This window comes from Anabas testudineus, chromosome 15 (genome assembly GCF_900324465.2).
Source record: "Anabas testudineus chromosome 15, fAnaTes1.2, whole genome shotgun sequence".
In the NCBI taxonomy this organism is placed as follows: domain Eukaryota; kingdom Metazoa; phylum Chordata; class Actinopteri; order Anabantiformes; family Anabantidae; genus Anabas; species Anabas testudineus.
The window spans coordinates 12,716,889-12,736,454 of NC_046624.1; the positions used below are offsets into that span (position 1 = coordinate 12,716,889).

The following is a 19,566-nucleotide window of genomic DNA, read 5'->3' on the forward strand; positions in this document are numbered from 1 at the left end:
GTTACGCCACAACTTGTCCGTCCGTTTGTTTTGCTGATGATAAAAGTTTATTTTGCTTATTAACGTTTTATCCTATAATGGATGACATTGCAAGTTTAGAAGTCAGGTATGTGATCGCTGCACAAGTACACATATTTCTACTTCAATAGATTGCACAGTCATTCTTAGTATACGATTTTGTAATCGCATGTGTCCTAGCTTAATAACGTTAGTTAGCTTAATAGCTAATGTTTATTGCACTCCCTCCAGGTGGATACAAGGTGTTACAAACAAGAATGTCGCGTTTGTGGACAACAAAACAATATGTTACACATGTGGAACTCATATCTGTTTCCTGAATCTGAAGACAAAAGTGCGAAATGTGCTTCAGAGTCCTGGCAGAGGCATTGGTGCATTGACGGCCAATGGCAACAATCGGATTTTTGCTTTCTCTGAGCAAAAGCTGTTCCCATCTATATATGTGTACATTTTTCCTGAACTTGAGTTGAAGAATGAACTAAAAGGTAAGTAATACCAAGTAATACCAGGACATTATGTGAATACTCTGAGAGTAAGAGATCATCATTTGAAGCTCAGCGCTACTTACTTAAGTAATTGGACATTTTTACTGCACTACACGTGTTTTACCAACTTTATTCAACGTTGATTCAATTTAATTATCTAAATTATTACAGATTAACATAATATATCATCATTAATACAGATTATTATTAGTACACAGGAAGCACCTCACAATACACCCAGGAATATGTAAATCAGTTACCATTAGCTCTACCTTTAATAACAGCAACTTTAGGTGATGAACATAAGTGATAAGCACACAAATTTATCAATATTTACAGTCTAATACTATAATATATACAGTATTATTCTGAAACAGGCCATCTACATTATGAGTTCTTTCTACATTTACTGCTTTTTACTTTTATTTCTTCCATCACTGAAATTTAGAAAATATATAAGATAACAGAATAGCTGACTGTTTAAGCTTTTTGCAGTCCACTTACGTTATCTACTGTTAACTTTACAAACTGAGATAACATAATCAGCAATCAGAATGACGTTGCAAAAATATTGCCACTGTTAATGTATGGATGTATTTTACACTTTGCAATACAGAACAAATTATGAAATTAAAAAATAAAAGTAAATAAAAGGCACAATCCCAGGATGGGAGGCTGCATTGTCACAGTCACAGTTTTTCTGTACCTTATTAGGTTTTAATGTACAGCAGTGCATTCACTGGAAAAGAAAGTGAACACATAAATCCTTGATATGCACTGACCTTTCTCTTTTTTCACAAGTAGAACAAAGGTTTCACAAACCTGAAACTTTTCTTAAACACATATAGGTAACAAATGTGAAACGAATTGTCAGAATATTATATTTTAATCATAATTTTCTTATTATTTTGCGTTATTGATGTTTGTTTGAATACATCCCACTTTCATTTATTTTCTCTCAAACACTCTCGTATAAGTCCTAAATAGCTACTACTTTTCTAGGAGAAGCACAACTGGACTACACGTCTCTGACATTAAGTAACAGTGGTCCTTATTTGGGCTGTTGTTCCTCTCTTCCAGACTACACTATAACCATATGGTAAGCCACTGAAAGCAGTACACTACTTTATATTGTTTGCTATATATTTTTTAGATTGTCAGTTATGCTTATGTAGAGACTGGTCACCTTACTGTAGCCATAACTGTGTGATTCAGGAACTGGGAAAGTGCTGAGCCAGTTTGTACACAGCCACAAGCAGGACAGAATATCATTTCTTTGGTGTTCAATCCTCTTAATTGGCTCCAGCTTTGTGCTTTGGGCACTTCATCCCTCACTGTCTGGAATATTGAGAAGAGTGCCAGCTACCATGCCCTGAAATCAAGGTGAAACAGATGTATACATAATATTGTTGAAATCAATACATATGTCAATGTGCATACACATGATTTTTATGTTTTCTGTGCCTTTCATGTGATTTAACTGATAAATTACATTAGCTAAAGTTATTTTTTGCATTCAGTAACCAGCAGGGGCACTGAAAAACATGTGCAGAAGACACAGTGTCAAAGAACGTTATTTACATATTTGTACATGAAATTTGTTGTCTTACAGTGTGGTAGAACTTCCATCCATTGATGGGTCGTTTGTTGAAAGACTGGTGTGCCCCTCTTATACCGTCAGTGACAAACTTCCTTATTTTGGTCCGGAGATGCCTCCATCAGCCATCTCAGGCCTTAAGGGGGATAAGGCAGAGAGCATTGTGGTAAACTCATAATTATACTTTGACTATTCAATATATATTTGTTTTGGTGATGACGTTCTATCCACAATTCTGTTTTTTGGGAATATAGTTTTCTTGTTATGGTTTTATATAACAAATTAAGATGAAATGTACACTGACCAGGGGTATTCCCCTTAAAGAACCACTCAGGTTTGTCTTTCAGGTTGATGTTGATTATTTCATGCCTGGAAGACAAAAACAGGCTCAGCAAATGTAAAGGGAAGGACTGATTCCAAGAATTTCATTTTGTGGTTTTAATGCTGCTATGGTTTAAAATAAAATATAATAAAGGGCGTCTTTACTTGATCCCCTTGGCATTCAACACGAATCCGGATCTCTGGGTGAAAGGGCAGAATCTCATACTGTAAAGACTGACGGAGCCTTTGGCAACTGGGCCAGGTGCAGCACTCCCTGGAAAAAAAAAAGTCCATCATGCATGATAAAGACAGAGATATATTTTTTTAATGGATGTCATTGCACATCTGAATTCATGACTGAAGAGTAAATTATTTTGAGTAAAGTAGCCTGAATTATTTCTTGGATACTTCAACAACTGCATGTCAGAACAGTGAAAGAAAATAATAAAGTATATTTACTACCCGAAGTACTGTATTTTGCTTTATACTTCAAGTTCACTACATTTTGCCCAATCCACTTGTTTACACAGGATTATCTCTGCACCAAAGCCAGACTAACCCCTACTGCCATCTGCTGGACAGCCACATCCCAGCTTTATGTGGGCTGTGCAGAAGGTTTTCTGCTTCTTGTTGACCCAGATAGCCTCTCAGTGTCAGTCCTCTTCAACCCCAAAGGTAAAGAAAGACTCACACATACAATGAGTTATGGCAGATGTTTAAAAAGCCACTGGCTTTCTGCTAATCCGTGAATGTGTTAACTACTTGTGTTAAACAAAAGAAAAGACGTTTAACTGTTTTGTGTTTCATTTTGTTCAGTTGCTGATGCCATCCCTGAACTCAGACTGTGCAGCTTTCAAGGTTTAACACTTAGCAAGAATGGTTTAATCGCTGTAGGAAAGGTACAATTACATGAACCAATGACTATGAAATATTATGTCCAAAACAATACATTTTTCCTTACGACATCTGTGAACTAGTTGCAGTTTCCAAACACCAATAATTCTCAGATACTTCAAGGTTAAAGAAATTTAAATGGTCTATGTTTTACAGGAGAGTTTGGTGTATTGTCTGCAAATCAAAGGGACACAGATCAACATCACAAAAACATGGCAATTAGATGGACCCATTACAAGTGTGACCTATTCCCCTGATTTTGAATCGTTACTTTTATCTTCTAATACAGTAAGTACGTAAATGTGCCCCTCTGTGGCCTATTGTACATCAAAATACACCATATTCCGTCCAATGACAATTTTAATATGTTAGTATAATAAATAAATTAGGGATGTAACAAGTTTTTTGTTCTTCAGGGGCACATCTATATGTTGAATCCACCTCAGTCAGACAGGATTGTGAAGGTCGTGGATGTTCTCAGCGGCAACTTTGTGGCAGCAGCTTTATTGCACACTAACAAAAACATTTGTGTGGTAAAATATGTTGCTCAAGAATTACAGTTTATTGTAATAGCATGTGCAGTTTAGGTTAATTTCTCTTCAGTGAATGGTGACATTTGTGTTTTTACTGCTGGTTGCAGTTGGCAACGGATTCGGCAGAGCTGCAGCTTTGTTCAGATGGCATTTGCCTCGGTTCCCTCTCTCTTCAAGATGAGGTCAGATTTATCACATATGAACATTTAGAACATATCAGTGAATCATATTTGCTCTTTTAACATGTGAAAATGACTTGCCATTGAACTATATAATAACAGAATAGAAGTTGAATTGGCAGTAATCTGTGTTTGCTTAGGTAACAAGTCTGGCCTGCTGTCCCATTGCACAATACGCAGCTGTGGGAACAACTTCAGGAAAAGTCCTTTTCATTGATCTGAACAAGGAGCAGCAGCCTCGCCTGGTGCACCAGGTTCATCTATACCACACTTCTGTGGATCACCTAGTGCAAGTATCCTTCATCCCTGTGCTACCACAGAGTATTAGTTTAACACAGTTTGTGATAAAGCATTGTCTTCCATTTATCTCCATTCATCTAGTGTGTTGAAAAATAGTGACTGGCGGAAACCCTAACCCTAGGATAAGGGTTTTGTATTGGTTAGACATTTAACTGGGTGCTAGGGAATTCATTATGTCAGAAATCCAGAAGTATAACTGTGCATGCTTTTGTTTTTTTTGTTTTACAGTTTTGATCAAGAGGGACACTACCTTCTCACCGGTGCTTCGGATTCACATATTTTTGTGCTAGATGCAAAGCCATCAAAAAGGTTTTCAGTCATAGGATACACAGGTAGATAGTCTTTTAACATTTTTTACATATACAGTATGGTACATACCAAAACAAAGTAAATCTAAACGTCATTTAGCTTAGAGTTATTACAGGTTAGAGTTTAAAGTATACAGTATACAGTAACAATTTGAAAATAATAACATGTTTGATAAATGAAATATAGTGCAAGAACAAGTGTACTTGCTCCATTTTGTCATTTGATTTTCTTTTGCAGTTGTCCCTGGATCCATTTTGTCACTTTCCAGTCAGTGTGTCAGGGACTGTGGGCAGGTGAAAGTTCTTGCACTGTGCTCTAGGCAAGAGGGCAAAACTTGTGATGGATGCCTTCTCACCCTGTTCACTCTGTCTACAAGGAACCTTGCAGGTACAGCACTGATTGGCTAGATTAATTCACGGCTTATTCTCCAGATATTTTTTTAATAAATAGCATTTAGACCACTTTGTAAAATGTTCACAAACCTAGAGGAGAGCTATTAATAACAGCAGATTAAACTCAGTGGCTTTTATTACTTCTCTGAACTGTCTGGTGGGGATATTGTTAAACATAATGGTCTCATATACAATAGGTTATTCATTTGCTTTCATATGTAAAGGTCAACTGCTGACATGGGAGGAGGAATGTTTAAACAATGAATAAAAGAAAATACTTTTCTATTTTTCTTTTGCAACTGGCAGCTGATGAGTCATGTGTAGGTGAGGAGAGGAAAGTGCAAACATAAAGTTAAAGGTGTGGCTACACAGGTTATAAAACGACAAATCATGACTAGTGGGTTTTTAAGGTGCTATCTACTTGATTATAAAAAAATCACAAGAGTAACGTCCAAGGCCAAGGAAGTGACACTTTTATAATCACTCATTTGTTTCTTATTACATGTTATCATGTGCCTCTAATGACTTGCAGATCCAGACAGTGTAGACCGACATGGTTGTTTGTCCTCCCACATCCTTAAAGTGTCCAGATATGAAGTACCTCAACCAGTTAATTCCTGTGTTCTGGGAGTTGGTGAAGTCTTTGCTTACTGCCACAGGAGGAAAACGTTTCAACAATTTCAGCTTCCCCAGGTGTGTCGCTGCCTAATGCTACAGTAACATATGATTACACAAAACCAATTACAACAATTGAAATAATTACAATCAACTTCTGTAAAATATATACTAATTATTAGTTCAGCTAATCAACAAATATGAAACTGTTATTGTCTGACTCTTCCTTTCAGGACACAGATACACCTTCCAGTCAACAGGTGGTGCAGCTGCAACCAGAGCAGGAGGTGAAGGGTCATCCTCTGGGCCCTGCCTCTCTCGTTCTGTCTCCTCATCAGTTATGGCTAGCTTCTGTAGGGAGAGATGGACTTCTACGTATTAGGGAAACTGTTTCCATGGTAGGATCTTACTCTTGTGATGTCTGAATGATTTTTTTCCTGCCTTTGGTGTTGCTGGTAACAGTGATGTTGTTTTATCTACAGGAGCGGTACATTGAATTGCAGTGTCATTCATGTCGTCTTGGTGGAGTTCGGAGTGTGTCTTTCTCAGCCGACAGTCAGACACTCCTCACCTCTGGCTTCAGAGATGGCTCTCTTGTGTGCACTAATCTGAGGTAAAACAAGGAGCCTGTCAAGCATAGATACTGCTCAATTGTGAACAGTAGAGGGAACTGTTGCTCTCAGTTGTAGTGCTACTTGTACACATTTTGATATTGAGTACATACATTAAACAGTGTTTTTCTTTTTTTAAATACAAAATAAATACAAGTAACATGGTCACAGTGGATCATGGCCATAATCTGCAGGAAAACAAACAAAAACTATAGCCAACCAAGGATTCTGTATAGCCATTACCTGAAATAGCTTATTCTTCGGTGCCATAGCAATACATTGTTGTTGACAACTTTTAAAAACACACATGAGTCATTGTCCTTCATTACGATCAACGAAAGCATTGTACTTTATCTTGAGTGCGTCTCATAAGCATCATCCTGCTGTTGCCCTAAATAAATGCTCTATTTATTCCTGTTTGGACGATGTTTGGGAACAACATTCAAGTATATAGCATGGAAGCAGCCTACCCTTTATTATGTAGAGAGATCATACAATTTTATAGAAATGGAGTAATTAATTAATGGGTTCTTGCTTTTGGTCTTTTAATGGAATTTGTTGAAATATAAATGCAGAATATAATAATTATGATAAAATATACAGAGAAATATGTTCTACCTCACACTAAATTGTGTATGAACCAATGTCTGTTAGTTTTTCAGAAACTGTTGTTTGTTTTTCCAAAACAAACATAAAATAAATCTCATCTTTTATAGTGCATATCCTGTATGTTTTCTATGATTCCAAACAGAATTAAACCTGTGGATGCTGATAAGGTGAACAAAGCTACTTGGTATAGCCAGTCTATGGCTCATTTTTTGAAGAATGTATTCAATAAAGAGAACACTGCCCTCACTGAGTTACCTGAGTGGAGTCAGGGGTCTCCTAAAAAAGCAGAGGATGGTAAGGTAAGCTATAATATTTTGTGTTAGCAGTACTACAGATCAGTGTACTGACCGTGTTGCAATACTCTCAGTTTATTGGGTCTACTTGTCCTTAACAGTCTCACCTAACGGTCTAATATGGCTCTGCAATAAATTGCACCTATGTGAAAGATACAATTACCTAGTTATACTAGGTGATTTTTCTGAAATGTCGTTTTTTATTTTTGCTATAAATGTGGTAGAAAAATTCTCTTTAGGAAACAGTGGAATTCAACACTACTGCAAACTACAGGTAGAAGAATAATCACACTTTCTTTAAAACAAGCAGTTTAAAAGACACAGTATTGCAAACTTATGATAATATAATATTGTCCATATGTATAGAGCAACTTGTATTTAAATAATACAAATATGAGATATTTCAGTGGATTAAGACAAAATATAATAATAAACCAACAGCATGAACCATCCTCTCAAGTGTGAGATAAATCTGTTATGTATTAAGTATTTTTTTTTTTTACTGCTCATACGAAGGGCTTTTGCGTCGTATGACTGAGTTAAGATTTGTGCTTGTGTCAGAATAAATGCTTTATTTATGGACAATATATCTTTGTGCGATCTTTGTTGTGAACACTGCAGGTCAGTGGTGAAACAGACACTATGGATGTGACTTTGCAGGATGAGAGCTACAACAGTGATCTGTCTGCTCCACCTTCACACCCCACCTGGCTGGAAAGCAGGCAGCAGGCGGTCAGTAACTAAGATACTATAATAATTGTGGTGGTTACATAAGATGTGAAAAGTTAACAGTGTTTAGATACATCTCTTGCGTCTCTACTATGTTTCAGGTGGAGCATTGTGAAATTCCTCTTTGCACCTGTGTACAATATGTTCAAAAGCAGCTATGTTACTTTTGGCACAGTTTCTCTGTGCTACAGTTTGATTTATAATTACTTCTAATGTGAGAATATCAACAAATAAGAAGGTGCTAACAAGCTGTAAAACAGACATGTTTGTAAAACAATATGTCAGTAGTTGTCAACCTGCTGTCAAAGCTTCTTGATAATAAACTGATACTAAAGGCGTGGCAGACACAGAATTGTGGATTTTACACCCTGTTGATAGTTACTCATGCAAAATAGACAGAAGCACTTTCCAACCTGCTTGTGTGCTACTACATGTTCTCTAATTTGACTCATGTTTGAATCAGGCTGCATCATGTTGAGTGATAAACTGCTGGATATCATTTATATTTTTATGTTGTGACATTTATCAAACTCACTGTCTTGAGCTTTTTTACTGGACATAAAGAATGTGTTGTAATTCTTGTGAAGCTAATGTAAGAGTATATCTGTATATATTGAACAGGTGATAGAAGAAGACAATAAGCAATATTCTGAGACAAAGAGGAACCTGAGGAAAACCATCAAACAGTTACGTGACACTGTGAGTTTTATTACCGGTACATATTTTATTCATTTATATACTAGGAGATACTTTTAAGTTCTCGCTGACTTAACAACCCCACAGTGCATGTAAGCACAAATAGTAAGTGCTTTTTATAATTCAACATGACTTATCCCCGTAATTATATGCTTCAGGTCTCTACCTAGGGCAACACATAAACACACAATAAATCAGTGGAAACAAATTGTATCATTGAGCCGAGGCACTCAAAACCAAAAGGCTAGAAACAGTATTTGATAATCTGGTAAAAAATAAATACTTACATTAAATATTACAAATATGTATGTATATGTATGAGCTCAACAGAAAAGTTACATTTAGTTATGTCAAAGCTAGGTGGTATCAACATCTTTATGAAAATGTATCTAACTAACAGTATAACAACTACACTATGTTTCCTGTATTGTCAGATTCAAGAGATGATGCGCGAAAATGAGAACCTTCCAGAAATCGAACGCTTGGAACAACATGAATTCAACTTAGACGTTGAGGAGCAGAAGAGACTGGAGGCCATGGTGGAAAAGGAAGTTACTAGGGTAATGCATGCACAACAACAACATGAAGCAAAAAATCTTTAATATTGCTTTGAGGTGATGGTATTAAACACGTTGTAGGTGAGAAATGAAATGGAGTGGGAGATTCTAGCAAAGTGTTATCTTCATGATGTCCAAAAGAGAGAATGCTGGGATTCAATGAAGTTCAAAGGCAGGGCAATTAAGGTAAGATCTGAAACAAGCATGTGTCAAACAATTGTAAAGGTATTAATCAGCAGAGTATGTAATAACCTGTACATAATTATTCTAAACCGCCCCCGGTTGTCTCCTACAGGCCTTTCACTCAGATCACGAAGTGAAGAACTACCCCCTGAAAGAGCGAACAGAAAAAGACATGGAGGACCTTCGCTGGGTTCAGAACATAAGGAAGATTGAAAAGACTGCGTGCAAAGTAAGCACAAATAGTCCACAGGTTGAAACAGTCTATGGTTTCAATTCTGACTGAAAGTGCAGAGAGAAGCAGAAGTGACAAGTTACACAACAGTAGACACAGTTTACTGTGTGTTTTAATAGGAAACAGAAATGCAGCATGCAAAGTCCCAGCAACAACGTATCAGACGTTTAAAAGCTGTAGGACCTTAAACTCTTATACTGCATATTTGTATTTGTTTGTTTACTTTTGTTTGTTTTAAAATATATTTTAACATTTTATGGTAAAACCACTCAAGTCAAAACAAGTTTACTGCAAGAAAATATTTTTAAGCTTTTAATCACAGTTCTGCGTCTGACCTTTCACTGTTGTAACTTTTTAAAATGCTTGAATACATGCCAGTCCACCAGTGTTGAAACTTATCTAGATTTATGGCTATGCGGCGAAATGCAAGTTGTTACGATATCTCTCATCACTGCTAGATTCTGGGATAAAGTTTGTAATCTTAATGCCACAGATTCAAAACTCGATGTTTATCTCAGCCCTCCCATTCAGAGTATTTATCTCCACCTTTTAATTGCAGCAGAGCAACCTCAAGAAAAGCAACACAACGAGCGCAAAGGAGGAAGAGTGGAGCATGGAAGATGATGAAGAGAAGAGTGTGGCTTTAACTGGTAGTTTCTCTGCTCAGTTAGGATTTTCAAATCCTTACATCTATGATCAGTTCAGACTGAAAACCACAGAGCAGAGGATCAACCAGATAATTCTGCTACAGGTGGGAACCTGTTCCAAAAACAGTTGGACACAAGTGATAATGATGCCTTTATATTATGCAGTACTTTTACAAAACTGTGCTTAATACACATACTCACTCAAATAATATAATAATATAAAAATATAACAAAAATAAAGTGAAACAAAGACCACATAAAGTACAGCCCAATCATACATTATTGATCATAAATAATGTTTTCTTTTCTGAATGTCACTCAACTGCAGGATGTGATTTATCGCATCAAGACAGCTTTTAACACTGAATTTGAAGCCATGCACAGGCAGAAGGTGCAGGAGCTGAACCGTGTGCGGGACAGGAACAGACACATCAGGGACATTATGCAGGAGTTGGACATGAACGAGAAGCTGTGGGAGCCCAGCTTGAGCAACAGCGAGTGGCCAGAGAGGATGCTCACTGTGGATGACTCTGAGGTTACTACAATTAAACAGTATAGTTCACTTAAAGTTCAACAAACAAAGTGTTGTGTTAAACTGCTTTGTGGTTGTTGTTGTTTTTTACTGGAATGTAAAATTGTATGTGTTTATCATCACATGATAATTTTTTTTTTCACAGTTTACCAGAGACTTATGCACCTTTGTCCCATTCTAGATAAAGGCAGAGAAGTACCTCACCCCAGAACAGAAAAAGAAGGAGGAGGAGAGGAAGAAGTTGGAAGAGCACAGACATTTAGCTGCCAAAGTATGCTACTGTAATAAATGTGTCTTTGTTTTTCAACTTGATTGTTGATCATTTGCAATTTCTCCAAATACTTAAATGTGCAATTACAATTTCTGTTCATATCTTGTGTCTTAGTGATATTTTATATACAAGTTTTATACAAGTCAACCTTTTTATTTGTCTTTGCAGGAAGACAATAGCAGAGAAAGGGCTCTAGATGACATGATGGATGGTGTGCTTGAGGTGAAGAAAGATGACATCTTGAAAATGGTGGGTCAAAATATAAAAATAATTGTTAAGTCATTAATACATTAATAGATTCATCTCAGCTATTTTGTTTCTTAGTAAATAATACAAAATGTGGTCTGTTTTCATGTGAAATATGATATACCCTAATGTTTCAGTCAATTTGAAATACACAATTAGACAACTAATTTGTTTGTCGATTGACAAAAAAAGAAAAATATTTAAAATATCTCATATTTCAAGTCAAGTTTTCATGGAAGAATACCAAATGTTATCTAGCTGCAGTTTCTTACATGTGAAGATTGGATGATTTAACATGTATATGTTTTGGATGATTGCTATAACAAAAAAAGACATGAATAACTTGCTGTGGGAAACCAACAGCAATGTAAAAAAGATATTCTCACATTGTATAGAATAAAAGAATATCCTTTAAATGGAGAAAAATAACTGGAAGATGATTTGATAATGAAAATAATTATTGTTACTCTAAGATAAATGTTAATTTTGGATTTTGATAATGTGCTTTGATGCACTTATTAGATTTTAGTTCCCCCAGAAAGACAAATAAGGAGCAGAAGAAAACCCTTCCCTGTCTCATACAGTCATTTAATTTGACATACACTAAACGCTTCGTCTCACTGCAGCCAGAATGAGCTAGTCAGTGCTTACAAAGTGTTACTTCTTTCTCTCCTGGCCAATTATGTGTTCTTTTTTTTTACTTAAATTCTTTTCTAAGCAGTGTCAGTCGAATTAAACCAATTGACATGAAGGGCACATAGTTTCTTTTGAATTTACTCCACAGGAAATACCGCCGCCTGAGTTTGTTTTGACCAAACTTGACATTCACTGGAGTGAGGAAGAAAAAAAAGCCTATAAAGAGTTTGAAAAGAAAACCAAAGACCTGAATGAAGAGAAAGAGAAATACAAAAAGGTATTACAGCACATGCATTGACAGTTCTGTATTGACATCTAATTAATCAATATAAATAATCTGTGAACTTTGTAATTACAGTTACTGGAAACTGAAATGAAAAAACTACAGGCAGCTACCAGGGATGCAACAGAAAGATTTGATGAAACTTTGACAAAGCTCTTTGACAAAAAAGTGAGATATGAAATGGTTATATATCAGGTGAGCCATCACGCTAATGCTGTCTGAATGTGACACATGGACTCACAACACTTGTCCTTGACATAATTATGTGTGTGTGACATCTTCAGAAATTGCTGTTTAAGGACATCTTTAATGTATTTTACAGGAAGAGCTCAAGATTGCCTATCTTGTTTATTCCATTCTTATAGAAGAGGAGATTAGAAATCACGAGCTGGAGCTCAAGCTCAAACTTGAGAAAATGTTGGCATACAAGGTCAGAAAAGTCTTCAAAAGTAATGCTGAAGGAATTTATGACTGCCAGTTCCAGATTCAGTTTTTTGTTGGATACCTGACTGAAGTTTAATGTTGTTCTTCCAAATTCTAGTATAACATTTTCCCATCGCAGAGACATGCTTTGCAAGAACTAACCTGCACTTGTTTGAAAGGTTTAGAGACTGCCAGTTACTGCTGACTCTTGTTACTCTTGCAGGATGAAATTGGGGAGGAGGTGAAGAGGCATGAAGAAGAACTAGAATTGTTTCACGAGACCTATGAGAGTTTAGTCGCTGAGGACAAAGTAAGGCTGCTGATAAAATACTAAAGTTTTATATGAAAATGACATAATACTGCACATAATACTGCTTATCATTCATATCCTCAAAGGTTCTTGACAAAGAATTCAGGAAGGAGTTCTTTGATGTACCAGCTCATGTGGTTGATCACCTATATAAGCTGTTCAAGCGTAGACCCAGGTTTGTTATACTTATTAACATGATGCAGTGATGCTGGCTCATAGTTTCATATGTAGAAATGTATGAGTTATGAATTACTTAGTTCATGCACACAGCTGTACTGTCATCAGAGTCTTTTTTGCGCCCTAGGGTTCAAAAGATGAGGACCCAGACTGAAAACAACTCCAGCCCATTTAAAGAGCAGCGTCTGTGCGGTTCTCTAGCTCCTGATGCACTTGGCAAAATGCTGAAGACCATGGAGGAACTAGACGCTCCAGAGAATATACCAGAAGGCTTGAACCCATCGATTTGGGAGAGGTTTTGTCTTGTCCGCAGAACAAAAGTGGAGAGCGAACAAAAGGTACTATGAGGATACTATCAAATTAAAAGACTAGAAATGCAGAGGAACATTGTTACTCATATATATTGTTAGGTACGACATTTCAAGTAGCCTAGCATTTTATTTTGTTTTTATCAATAAGATTTTCCTATTTATCAGTAAAGCTTCTTTCATTACATATTTTGTATTATTATTATTATTTTTATATACTTTTACTGAAATACTACTTGTAAAAGTCCAGCTTTCAAACTAATTTAGGAAACATTACCAAAGTGTTTTTATACTCTTGTAACTGTAGGTGCCCACTAACTGTTGTCTTTTACAGGTAAAAATAAAAGCTTTGACTCTTGCTGAGATGCAGGCATTCCTGCAGAAGAGGAGAGATGAGGAGAAGGCTGCACAACAGGAAATTAAAAATCTCTCTGATGAACTTGAAAGGTATGGCTAGGGCTGTTTTTGTCTCTGTAAAAGAAGGCGTAAATGTATTCATTTTTTCTTATTTTCTTGAAACCTTTTAAAATAAATTTTAAAAAACAACATGATAAAAGTAAAATGTGACAAATGCAAAATGCAGCATTAGTTTTTTTTATTCTGATTTTGTTACAGTAGAATGTTCCTCCAGTGGTTTTTGTCCTGCTTCCTTCTAGTCTGCATAAGGAAAAAAAACGGTTCCTGACGGACACCATGGTCCAGTTTGTACTCAAACAGGGCCAAGTGGAGGTGTCTACCACAGACCTTACTGCTGACTACACAGACTCGGTGCTGCAACACAGAAGTGTGGTGGAGGACCTAAACAGAACCATCAGGGTCAGCCTTTACTACCAGATAAGCTTACATAGATTCTTGAAAATAAGGATGTATATTCTTATTTTGGAAATAAATACAGAAATGCACAAGGCATCATAGTAAACACTAACAAACATTTTTCAGTTTGATAAACTGTAAAAATGAGCCAAATTCTACCAGTGTTCAAATATGTAGGTTATGTCAGTGTCCTTCTTGGTCACACGCTATCTCATTATCAGATGCTCGCAGAGCAGAAGATAGCCTCAATGGTGGAGTGCAAAGACTTTCGTAAGGGCATCATCCGGCTAGAGTGGGAGCACAAGATGAGGAGGATGCAGATAGAAGACCTCAACAACAAGACGAGGGACATCCAGATGTTACGACTCACTGAGGAGCAACAGGATGTGAGTGTAACTGAGATCAAACATCATAATACAGTCAAGGACCTAAACATGCACTGACTGGCTTTAATAACAATAGAAGATCTAAATAACACTTTCTCAGCAATAATATTACCCTGTAAATGTTTCTGATGTATCGTCATATGTCAGACATTTTCAGGAAGTTCAGCATTTGCTCGAAATAGTAATGAAACCTCTGCATTTGGTGTGAAACATGAACCATGCCAACATTTCTGGCTAAACCTCAGACAGTGATATTAAGGCAGGTATTTCGGTTTTGACAGCATCTGATGTTTTTAAAGCAGAAAATTGTTACCATACGGAAGCACAGATGGATGTTCTTTTGTTATCACAGACACACCCTGTTCAGACTCCCCACCCTATTTTTCTTCTTTTTCTTTCTATCTTTCTTTCTTCCAGTTTTACCATCTCGGTCATGTTTATGCATGGATTTAAAGTTCTAAAAAACAGAAAAGCTTCTCTACCTTATCGGGCTGAAAATGTTTATCTAAAAAATACATTGTAAAATTACCTGAACAAGTGCAGACCACAAAGATACAGTAACTTTACCATTGATTGCAAACCATTTATTTCTTAATACATGGCATAAAAGGAAATGTAATTAATTTATACCATAAACATTTTCACGTATGCCGTGGAAAAAAATGCCAAAAAATTTAATTAGTCATCGGTACTATTTTCAACAAGCCAATAAACACAAAGCATGTTTCCAGGCCTGAATGCCAGTTTCCTCTGGCAAGGGGTTCAGGTAGCTCTGCTGTGGTCAGGCATGTAGCTTCCTGTCATTGTTCAGGCTCCTGAAACCTTGAAAACGTTGAATATAAACAAATCCATCATGAACTACCTGAAAATTTTACATTAAAGTTTTTTTGCCATGATTGTTGAGGGATCTTTAATTGAAAGAGTTGAGAGTGAAAGCTTGATAGAAAACTTTGTTGAAAATGTGTGTTTTTATTCTATTATACTGTAACTCCATATAAAGCAGTTATTCGCTTTTCTTTCCAGTATCTCCAAAAGACAGATCGAGACCGTCGTGTGTCCAAGCAAGTTTCTATTCTGGAGAAAACCATAGCTTTCCAGGAAAAGGTAAAAGAAAAATCTGGAGTTCTGTATTAGGTAACTTAAGTTACTAAGCACTTTGTAATCTTTTTTTCAGACCCATCTTCAGAGTGTGCAGCACCGCATAAAAAAGATAGAACAACTTAACAGACAGGCAGCAATGAAAGCTGTGAAGAACACAATTTTAGAACAGCAGCTACCTGATATGCAGGTGACTGTGGCAGAGAGGAAACACATCTATGAAGCAATAGGTAATACAACCATAACTTCAGCTCTAATTAAACACGTCAAAGGAGCCTGTCCTGACTGATACTGGTTTTTGTTTTGTGTTTAGCGTCAGAGGAAAGTCAGGCTGCTAAAACAGAGGAGCGGTACCAGGAAATCGTTCAGAAGAAGAACTTAGAGGACTTTGCCAGAGCCCAAGCGGAAGAGCTGGCTTTCCTCTGGGCAGAACTTGAGCGTCTGAGGATGAAGAACTTTCCTTCACTTGATAAGCTGAAACACAACTAAGCAAAGCCTTGAACGGATAACACAATTTTATTTACATTTGACTTAAATAAACTGAACATAACATTTGAAACTTAAACTGTGAACAAAAAAAATGTTGCAGCAACAAATAAAATAATGAACTGAGGATATCTGAAATGTAATTTTTCCCCCATAACACTTTAATATACTAATGAAGTGTTTCAAAGTAATGTACACTATTAGGTAGTGAAGTCCTCTTCTGTGCGATCAAAGTGCAGAATGCTGTCATCTAGACCAAACAGGTCAATAAGCTCAGACAGGCTGGCCTTACGTCCGTCTATGGGGACATCAGACTGGAGTTCATACAGTGCAGCCTGAGCACAACTCCGCCATTTATCAGTCAAGGTTCGGAGCTGTGTTAAGTCATTCTGGAGAGAGAGACAGGGAAAGTGTCATAAAATAACCACTTTCAGTTAAGTTAAAATAAATTCCATTAGATCATATTATTAGTAGCTGATACCTTGCTTCTGTACATTTTAACCATTTTGAGTCTGCGCAAAGTCTCCATCTTGTCTTTCACCTCCTTCCGGAGTTGATCTCGTTGTTGTGCAAAGTCTTTTGAAGGAGGATGTGTTGGTTCAGGAATGTGTCCAGAAAACTTTTCACTCCCTGATCTAACTTCATTTCTGTTTACATCAACATTGTGCGAGATGACTGGAAGGTTATTAACTGTCTCCTGGGGATCTGCTGAAACCTGTTGCCCATCCTCTTCCAAATCTTCAACACAAAGTCGTTTGGCCACGGAGAAAGGCGAGGTGAAGGAGCGCCTTGATCTCTTCAGCCTCTCCTTCAGTGAGGAACTCAGCCTTTGATGATGCTGCAGAGATGACGGTGAAAAATTAATCACAGGACACCCCTCATCTGAAAACTTAGAAACGGCAAATATTTGACATTTTGGTAATGAACAAATTAGGACGAGTAAAATAGTTTAGCTGTGACTATAATGTTATATTAGTGTTTGTCCCATTTGTAATGACTCATAATTCCTACCCATGCATACAGCTACATAAAGCTGGCTAACTTTATTTGTATAGTATAAAGTCTGGCTCCAGCTTTTGGTTATTACAGATGTAGCTAACATGTAGTTAGATGAATCTTTAGGGAGTCTAGACAAACAGTCAGGAAACTGTAAATGTTTCCAGAGGATCCTCTGACTCTTTCAAACTTAGCTGGTTGATTGTTTTATACAGAAATATGTATCCATACAACTATACACACATACCCTTTCTTCTTTGTATTCACAGGGGCTGGACTCCACTGAATGACAAGGTGAAGAGTCATCTGGTTTTAATTTGGCCGCTTTAGGAGTGACCTCCATCGATGAAAGTTACTTTGACTCATTAAGCTAACCTTGTTAGATGGTAAGTTAGCTCACGGCTAAGCTAGCTTAGCTGTCTAGTCTTGTATCTAATCCCGAACAAACACATGAGCCTTTGAAAACCCAAACTAAGAAAAGCACTTGGGTCGTGTATCATTTAACGCCTTCACAACAACTACAGATTTTTCACGAAACTAAAATAAACAACTTTTAAAGCGATGTAAAATTCAACCATAGTTTTTCGGCTTAATAAAACCTCCAAAGTCTGCGATTGGACAGTGTCTGATGACGTACTACCGAAAAGGATCACGGGAACTGTAGTTGTTAAAGGTAAACTCGTGAAACGACAACAACAAAAACTTTAAACACTTAGTTTTGCATGTTATTCTTCATCTCAAATCACTTCCAGCAGCGTCCACTATACTTCTTTTTTGTTTTATTATTATTATTATTATTATTATTATTATTATTATTATTATTATATGATTTAGTAAGACAGCAGTAGCCTTTTAGTAGGTATTGTTATTGTTCTAGTAAAACTGTAACTTCTTGCCCAAATGAACATGGACCTATGGTCTTGTGTTTATGCAGTGTTACTTGGTTACACTTGTTACTAGGGTCGAGTCACATTGTGATTCAGCTCTTCTCCTCTCCACAGTCGATTCATCTCCATGAAGGATTTATTTAAAACTCCTACAGGCTGCTGTATCCAGCAATTGTTTGATTGTTTAGAGACTTGTGTTAAGATGTTTTTTTAACTGCGAGTTTTCATAGCCGTGAGGAGAAAGGTGTGAATTAAAACGTGATCCTGCCTAGACTTGAACATCAGTACTTGGCACTCTGATATTACACACCCAGGGGAATTGCGGATTTTTTACATTTTATACAGCTGAATCTTCCTGGGATGAAGGTTGAAGATAATTACTATGTATGAGTCAGGAGACTGTTTTCTGTACTTTTTAATAGTTTTTACTTGAAATGCTTCGCCTCATCCTGAAATAACTGCAGCAGTGGTTTGGGATGATAGAATCTAGAGTCTATGTGAGACACTGAGAGAGAGTGCCAGTTCTTTCACGAAAAGCAGGTGTGTATGCTGGACACTCATAAATATGGCCTCATGTCATGTTTGCACAGGCTGTTAAGATTAAGATGCACATATTCAGCATGTTATGAAGGAGAGGCACAAACCGATTTGCATGAAGTCCCTTTTTCCCAGTCCCAGTGTCGCCTCATTTCATTTGGGTGAAAGGTCGTCTGACATTTTGGGTTAGTAGGTTATTATGATTTGCTGTTTCTCCTTTGTGTTATCTCTGTGTAGTAGATTTCCCTTTTATGTTGTGCCAGTGTCTCGTCTCCAAGCGCTTCCTTATCTTTCAGGTTTACTCAACATTGTCTCTACTGTGTAAACTGGGGTTTGACAAGCAGCACATCCTCAAGACACGATTACCCAATAATGTCAGACTACCTGCTTTAACAGTTTTTACAACGTGCAAATTCACAACAAATGTGCAAATCTTTGAGTCGTCACACTAGAAAAGGTACAAATGTTACTAATAACATCAACAGTGACAGGGTTTGGTGAAAAAGGCCTACGACTCAGTGAAGAGGTTTTATGATGAACTTCCTAACTACAGTCTGGTTGTTCTCCAAGTTAATGACTGTGATTACTGCACATCATTTCTGATTTCTTTCTATCTCCCAGAATGAGAAATTTGTTTTTTTTCTTACAATCAAAAAGTAAACAGTCTTGGTGTCATGGTGGAAAATACATCAACGGACAACGTTTTACACAATGTTTCATAATGAGTGCAAAGGTCAGTGTCATTTCCTAATTCCTTTCTGTTCTGGCTGATATATTACAACACAAACAAAAATTAACCTAAAGGTTAAGTTTCCTAATCCCAAGATGATGATGTCAATTTGCTTAGTTTGTACATCCAATAAATGAAAACCTAAAGATTTGGGATTTATTGATGTGTCTATCATTAGACTTAATATTTTTTTTCTGTTAAATGACTCTCAAACAGAAGAAGCTGTCTGGACGAGCTGTGAAATGTT

At 36.8% G+C, this 19,566-nt stretch overlaps 2 protein-coding genes across 3 annotated transcripts; one reads left to right on the forward strand and one right to left on the reverse strand.

Annotated features, from left to right (window-relative positions):
- The first annotated feature begins 2 nt into the window (after positions 1 to 2).
- cfap43 (cilia and flagella associated protein 43) lies at positions 3 to 16,204 on the forward strand. 2 transcript variants are annotated; one of them, XM_026355024.1, is made up of 38 exons: positions 3 to 106; positions 250 to 503; positions 1,506 to 1,602; positions 1,719 to 1,886; positions 2,116 to 2,266; positions 2,952 to 3,096; positions 3,238 to 3,320; positions 3,472 to 3,603; positions 3,732 to 3,848; positions 3,956 to 4,030; positions 4,168 to 4,316; positions 4,556 to 4,659; positions 4,874 to 5,023; positions 5,561 to 5,721; positions 5,877 to 6,041; positions 6,126 to 6,256; positions 7,006 to 7,162; positions 7,778 to 7,888; positions 8,507 to 8,584; positions 9,016 to 9,141; positions 9,220 to 9,324; positions 9,434 to 9,550; positions 10,113 to 10,304; positions 10,529 to 10,735; positions 10,914 to 11,003; positions 11,172 to 11,252; positions 12,034 to 12,162; positions 12,244 to 12,363; positions 12,491 to 12,598; positions 12,815 to 12,901; positions 12,988 to 13,076; positions 13,206 to 13,416; positions 13,721 to 13,833; positions 14,043 to 14,202; positions 14,421 to 14,585; positions 15,609 to 15,689; positions 15,760 to 15,913; positions 15,997 to 16,204. In XM_026355024.1, the coding sequence occupies exons 1-38, from the start codon at positions 78 to 80 to the stop codon at positions 16,170 to 16,172; spliced, it is 4,968 nt and encodes a 1,655-aa protein (XP_026210809.1). In that variant the 5' UTR covers positions 3 to 77; the 3' UTR covers positions 16,173 to 16,204. The 2 variants fall into 2 exon arrangements, with proteins under 2 accessions (XP_026210809.1, XP_026210810.1); XM_026355025.1 differs by lacking the exons at positions 14,421 to 14,585; positions 15,609 to 15,689; positions 15,760 to 15,913; positions 15,997 to 16,204 and having other exon boundaries at positions 14,002 to 14,196.
- A 108-nt stretch (positions 16,205 to 16,312) lies between these two features.
- On the reverse strand, positions 16,313 to 17,785 carry sfr1 (SWI5-dependent homologous recombination repair protein 1). The gene is made up of 3 exons (XM_026355029.1): positions 17,413 to 17,785; positions 16,651 to 17,007; positions 16,313 to 16,558 (listed from the first exon to the last, which is right to left on the reverse strand). Exons 1-3 carry the CDS (start codon positions 17,506 to 17,508, stop codon positions 16,370 to 16,372), a joined length of 642 nt encoding a protein of 213 aa, XP_026210814.1. The 5' UTR covers positions 17,509 to 17,785; the 3' UTR covers positions 16,313 to 16,369.
- Positions 17,786 to 19,566: the final 1,781 nt, after the last annotated feature.

What these genes read in the sequence shown, in the direction of transcription:
- cfap43 (XM_026355024.1), top strand. Translation starts at nt 78, where the DNA reads ATGGATGACATTGCAAGTTTAGAAGTCAG. An exon ending in AAAAAGCAGAGGATGGTAAG is followed by an intron (nt 7,163 to 7,777) that starts GTAAGCTATAAT and finishes TGAACACTGCAG; the next exon opens with GTCAGTGGTGAAACAGACAC. An exon ending in AGAAAGAGAAATACAAAAAG is followed by an intron (nt 12,163 to 12,243) that starts GTATTACAGCAC and finishes TTGTAATTACAG; the next exon opens with TTACTGGAAACTGAAATGAA.
- sfr1 (XM_026355029.1), bottom strand. Translation starts at nt 17,508, where the DNA reads ATGGAGGTCACTCCTAAAGCGGCCAAATTAAAACCAGATGACTCTTCA. An exon ending in GTGAATACAAAGAAGAAAGG is followed by an intron (nt 17,008 to 17,412) that starts GTATGTGTGTAT and finishes TCATCTCTGCAG; the next exon opens with CATCATCAAAGGCTGAGTTC. An exon ending in TTAAAATGTACAGAAGCAAG is followed by an intron (nt 16,559 to 16,650) that starts GTATCAGCTACT and finishes CTCTCTCTCCAG; the next exon opens with AATGACTTAACACAGCTCCG.